Source organism: Phaethon lepturus, unplaced genomic scaffold (assembly GCF_000687285.1).
Source record: "Phaethon lepturus isolate BGI_N335 unplaced genomic scaffold, ASM68728v1 scaffold23008, whole genome shotgun sequence".
Taxonomy (NCBI): domain Eukaryota; kingdom Metazoa; phylum Chordata; class Aves; order Phaethontiformes; family Phaethontidae; genus Phaethon; species Phaethon lepturus.
This window is the reverse complement of record NW_010558586.1, coordinates 1-6204: the sequence shown is the minus strand read 5'-3', so window position 1 is coordinate 6204 and position 6204 is coordinate 1. Positions and strand designations below refer to the sequence as shown.

Here is a 6204-nt window from a genome sequence, read left to right as displayed (position 1 = left end):
GCTGCTTGCGGGCCTGGGAAGAGAAGGAAAACTGGCAGTGACACTCGCTGCAGCTCCCCGAGGGCCAAGGGGGGCCCAGAGCTGCCCGCCCAGGGGCGCACACAGCCCTCCTCCCACCAGAGGAGGCCAGCATGGTCCCAGCCCTCACAGCTCGCTGCAAAGGCAAATGCCCTGTGCCCCCACGCCGAAGGCTTGTGGCACAGGTCTGACGCCCTCAGCCATCCCCTTAGCCAGAGCCCACACCAGGAACCACTGCAGCTGGGATCAGCATCACCCTCCACCAGCTGCAGGGCAAGCAACAGCCCGAGCAAGGGGCTGAGGAGCTCTGCAGCCAGGGTTTGGGCAACCGAGGTCCCTCTAGGTCCAAAGCAGCTGCACCAGCAGACTGTGATACTTGCCTGGCACCCACCTCCTCTGCCCCGGGGGTTTATTCTGCCTTTCCCCAGCCCCAGGCCAGCCCTGGCTCCTCAGGAAGGGGGTAACCCTCCCCTGGGACAAAAAGCCACACTCACAGTTTTGTAGAAGGCTTTGGACTGTGCCCCGAGCACCTCTGATTTGGAGACCAAGTCGTCCAGCTTCTCCCCTCGCTCCAACAGCGACTCCATGGTGTTGTGCTGCCAAAAGAAACCGCCACTGACCCACAACGCTGGCACCCTGGGCCCTCCCCGCTCCTTCCCCATCCCCAGGCAGAAGATGGAGGTGCCATCACGTCCCCATGCGCATGAGGGGACGAGCCTCTGCCTTCCCACAGCCACCCTGGCTCCGCTGCACAGAAGGGATCAATCCCAGATTGATCAAGACAGGAAGGTCGCAGAGGACAAGAGCCCCCAGTGAAGGTGGCAGCACACGCAGGCCATTTCAAGCAGAAGACAAACGAGGGCACAACACTACACAGAGAAGGGACCGCGGTTTGGATAAGGTAAGCAGGGAGCGGGGCAATGCCCCCAGGCTTGCACTGGGCCAGCCCAGAGGAGCCCAGAGGAAAAGGAAAGGGAGAGAAAGCTCCCGCAGCACCAGGAACATCTCCAGGGAAGGGAGAAGGCAGGATGGCCCCATCGCCTGGAGAGCCACCCTACACCCCAGCGCCCGAAAGGGCGTCCCCATGGCCCCAAGGAGCTGTGCCAGCTGAAGCATCCCAGCCACGGGCCCCACGTCCTCCTCACCAGGATGATTTTGGTCTCGTCCAGTTCCGCCTGCACTCTGGTCATCGGATCGGCATCGCGGGGGTTCTCAGAGAGAAACAACACTGCGTCAGCACCACTGCCGCAGGAACGCCGGCATGCCCTGGGGCACGACCCGGCAGCACCGGTGTCTCAGCACACGCCAGGGCATCACCTGTGCTTCCACCTCCAGACCTGGGGGCCACAGGGCACATTTCCCAGCCTCTGTCCAGGACCCCTCTCCCCTGCCACCCTGTGGGGGTCCCGGGGGGCCGTACCTGGTATTTACTGAGGTACCCGTCCAAGGCTGCGTAGCTGATTGTCGCTGGGGATCCCGAAGGCCAGTCTATTTTGCTGACCTGCCTTGAGAATTCATCCAGCACCTGTGACGCAAGAAAGCGGGCAGTTACTGCCTGGCAGTTCTGCCTGCAGGGCCATGGCTGGCAGAAGGAATTTTCTCCTTGAAAAGGGAGATTTTTCTCCTCCTCTTTGTTCCATTTTGAATGAACCACGGGAAGCGACAAAAAACAACTACCCCGGCGACCGACTGACAGAGTGGTACTCACGCCAGGTAGGGGTGGCCATCCCCAGCTGTTCCCAAAGCCCTGTGCCCTGCCAGGCCAGACACGTAATCACCCGTTTTAGGAAATGCTGGGAGCACAGCAGCACCCAGTTTTCCCACATAAAACCCAAGCCAGACAGGGAGGACAGGGTGTTTGTGAGACCAGTGCCTGGACTGGCAGTAGAGTGGAGCTAGGACTAAGTTCTAGTGGGCAAAGCTAAGTCACTGCACGGCCTGGAAGCCTTTGGGCTGGCCAGATCCTGCTCAGCTCAGTTCTGATGTCCCCCAGCTAATGAGCAGGAGGGTCATTTCCTTGTCACAGCATGAGCAGGAGACCTGGAGGAGCTTCCTGGAGTAACCCCCACACAGACTGTTTCCTCTGGAGCTGCTCACAGCCCGTGCACTCACCTTGTCCAGCAAGGTGAAGCAAACCCGCTGTGGATACTCGTTATCTGCAATCACCACTCCGGCCAGCCCGTCGTTCCGGACGTACACATGGCAGAGGTACTCTGGGCAAAGAATTCGCGTCAGAGAGGCAGTGGGAAGGTCCAGAGCCTCCCCCAGCACTCACCACCTCCCGCCCGGCCCTGGCAAATTGCACTGGAAGGTTTCATTCAGCGACTGCATTTCACATGATTTCAGTAGGAGAGCGGGAAGGGCTCAAGAGGGGGATCAAAATCAGCCCCAAATTGTGCTTCAGCAGGTTACCACAGCCTGGCCACATGGTGTGGGACACGACACTAACTTTCCAGGGCAGCGGGTACTGCCAGAGTTAAAAAAAAACAGAGGGGGAAGCACTCAGCCTGATTTTAATAAATAACAACTTGTCACAAGCCTAGAGTGTTATTAAAGAGGCTGCAAGCAGCCAACTCCAGGCTGCACCCTGCGCATCTCGGGGTTCGGGAGGCACGTGGAGCAGGGCAGGGAGGCTGGAGATGAGGCCAGAGTTGGGATACAGAGCCCAGACTCACATGGCAGAGCTCAAGGGAGAGGGGAAGGAGGCTGCGCCAGCACAGCCACCCCTCGGGGGATCGCAGCTGCCGTGCAGGACAGGACAAACTGGGCAAGCTGAGGGACGGCGGGTATGCAGCCTGACAGCTCCGAGTGTCCTAAGGTCAGCAAGGAGAGTGACGGAGCTCAAAGGTGGCAGCTGGCTGTCAGGCAGGTTCCTGTTCTTCCAGTAACCTCTCTCACAGGGCGGGCTGGGCTCTCGCCCGGCTCAGCCACCTCATGCCTTTAGTGTTACTTGCCTGGGCACTGTTTTGAGGTCTCATTTTTTATCATAAACAGACAAGGAACGAAGGACGTGCGGCCACACGTGCTGCCCCCGGGTTGTCCTCTTTTACCTTGCTCCTTGACGGAGGCTCTGCTGCCCAGCTCCGAGCGCTCCACGATCAGCTGGCTCGTGAAGGTCATGAATTCCTGCACACTGCAAACACAAAGCGTTGGCACTCAAGTCTGCAAGGGGACCCAGGTCTGCAGAAGCTGTGTGTGGCCCAGAGAGCTACTGGGGTGCTGGCGCACCAATGATGGGGGAGATCATCTGTCCCACGTGTCCCTGGTGCTTTGGGTGGACTGAAACCCTTCCCCACAACCCCACCACCACATTTGGGTAGTGGGGATGTGACTGAGCAATGGGTTTTCCTCGGGGAAGAGGCTGCCCCTGCATCTACACAGAGCTGCAGCCACCACTCAAACATCCCCAGCTTCACTGGGCCCAGAGGAGCATCCACATCTCTCCAGCCACAGTGAGGGACTCACATCCTTGGGCACTTGTTTTTTGTGATTTAGTAGAAAGTAAAACACTCTGGAACCATGTACCCATGCAGCTAATGCCTGACGAGCAGCTGTGCCCTGCTCACATGCAGTGAGGGGCTGCAGGGGCACTCCAGCCCCTTCCCTCACCTGAGCTTTTGTCCTGTGCTTGGGGCCTTTACCCAAATGCCACGCAAGGTGCTGGCATCCCGGAGAGGCTGTTTAAGCCGCAGACACAGCTCAGATACCTACCACTTTGAGCCACAATTAATGAACATCCTTAAGCCAGACTCACTCTAAGTCTGGAAAACATTCCTGAGCCCAGACTGAAGTGCTGCCAAACAGGCTTCTCGCGTAAACCCTCCTCTTCACTCCACAGTAAAAGAGGCCAAAAATCACGAGCACGTGCAAAATAAATCCATTCCCAACACACACTGGGATTAACGAATGCAAGGTGACAAATTCCCCACTCCAGCTGGGAAGTCACAGGCAGGGAAAACCTGTCAGAGCTCCGATTACAGAGTTTACTCAAACATCCCCCACACCAACAGCTCCTGCTTGGGAGCTTCACGTGACATGGCACTGATGAAACGTCAATGAACACAGACACCGGCACAGCAAAGACCACGGTTTCTTCACTGCCTTCCACCGCTGGAAGCCACTCCAGAACGGGAATTTGCCTCGCACAGTTTACATATTCCTTTGGGTTTTTTGCATTTCTCCCAGCCTGATCAGGCAATCAGATGCCAGCTCCACCAAGACCCCAAACCGCCGGGTTTCCAGGCACTGCAGAGAAAAGACCAGCCCAAAGAGTTCTTAACATCCAACTTCAGCAGAAGCAGAGGACCGACACGTTCCTCCTGGTCTGGGGATCTGCTGGCAGCCGCAGCCCCTGCCATCGCAATTCCAGTATTACACAGTATTCCCGGAGGAATCAGCCACCAAAGACTTCATTCCTTCATGCCTTGTTTGTATCCCTCCCAAATTATATAGCAGAGGTTTGAATGGCAGGTACCCCATGCTGGCACGGCCAGGCCAGCCCCATCCTCCTGCCCAGCAGGTTCTCACAGCTCCCAGGAACCACAACCACATTTATCCCACATTCAAACCCCAAACCCAACTCTCTGGCAGCTCCGCAGCCTCAAAAACACGTACATGCAGCATTTTTAACCAAAACTTAAGTTAATTGCACCTTAAATTATCACACCCAGGCTGAGCTCTCACAAGCACCGAGGCGCAAGCAGCCCCTCCAAGCATGACTGGGGAACCAGCTCAAGACCAGGATTAACGACCAGAGAAAAGCTGTGAGACTAACGAGCACAGACATCCCTCACTGTTCCCAAAAACCCAAGTTTAAGCAAAGAAATAACCAGCTGCCGGGGAAGTAGCTCTTTTGGCCATAGCCGAAGGCAAAACCACGCAGGGAACTTTCTCACAATTTGGCAAATGGAGAGTTGCGACTACGAAGCTATTTGGGTTTTTAAGTGATTACTTCACCCGTCACAATCCATCTTCAAGTGTGTGCGTTGGCAGCATTGGCACAGCTCCTTTATCCCGCTTGCATATTTGGCTAAGAAAGTATTTTTTAAGGCAATCTTACTGCAGTATTTTTCCTTTATCACTGGAATTGCAGAACCAAACATGCTTGATGCTCCATAAAAATCTTGGCAGGGATGGAGCATGGAAAATTCAAGTCCTGTAGGTGAGTATTTCCTAAAGGCTTTATCATCCAGAACCAGGGGCTGGGAAACAAGCTGTTTTGCAACAGGCACCTGCTTTACTTTACAGCTTTTAGAGGCTTTTGGGAGCTCCCCTCAGCTGCAAGCACAAAGGCAGCTGCTGAGAGAGCTCCGTGATGTCTCTGTGTACACGGAGCAGGCCATGAGACACCCGGGAACCCAGATCAGCGTTTAGGGCTAAACCTGAATCCATCAGAATAATCCAAGTGGAGGTTTGTGGGCTCAGAAAAGTTTCAGATTAGACCAAATGCCTAAATAAAGATAGCAGGGAGTCACACAAGTCTTGTTAGCCTGACACAAAGACAAGCCTCCTCCCACTTGCCTCTCACACCCCAGGAGCTGCCATGACTACTAGGTTTAGGCACTCGCTGGAAGGAGAACAGCTGACCTGGACACTTGAGGTGTTTCCCTGCACCCAGATTTTATCACCTGGCTATGGTGGAAGAATTACCAACCTGAATCTAACATTCTATTGCTGGCCCTGGATGGCTCTTAGGGCAAACGAGGTTTTGCTCTGTTCCTGAGGCTGAAAGACTGCTCGAAGTGGATTTTGCAGCACTGAACTGCACACACAGGGTCACAGCTCCCCAAGGGAGTGCCTCTGGTGGGTTTATCCCTCAGGAGAAGCCTGTTACTGCTGCCACCACATCCCTGGGGACACTGGAGAATGGGAAAGAAACTCCCCCACAACCTTCTACTCCCTCTCCCCAAGGTCCTGTCCAAATCATGTGCCAGCCCCACAGCACACAGGGGAGATTCCCCCCTCCCCACATCTCCCACCGGAGGATCTGGTATTCCAGGCACCCACCTGGACCTCTGGAAGAAGTTAAAGGTGGACACGTCATAGGCAGCTTTCAGTAAATGCACTTTGGGGTCGCCTTTGTAAAGGACACTTAGGCTGTAGAGCCTCATCGTGGTGTCTCCCGCTGTCCTGGGCGGAGGAAGGAGACCCGAAGAGTGAGACAGGGGCCAGGCTGCCGCCAGGCTC

At 55.8% G+C, this 6204-nt stretch overlaps 1 protein-coding gene across 1 annotated transcript; it reads right to left on the bottom strand.

The window, feature by feature from the left end:
- Positions 1–512: 512 nt before the first annotated feature.
- YKT6 (YKT6 v-SNARE homolog (S. cerevisiae)) lies at positions 513–6128 on the bottom strand (the record flags this gene model as incomplete). The annotated part of the gene is made up of 6 exons (XM_010293122.1): positions 6025–6128; positions 3069–3151; positions 2131–2231; positions 1439–1543; positions 1164–1229; positions 513–614 (listed from the first exon to the last, which is right to left on the bottom strand). Coding segments are annotated over exons 1-6 (561 nt in total), but the record flags the coding sequence as incomplete, so codon positions are not given.
- Positions 6129–6204: the final 76 nt, after the last annotated feature.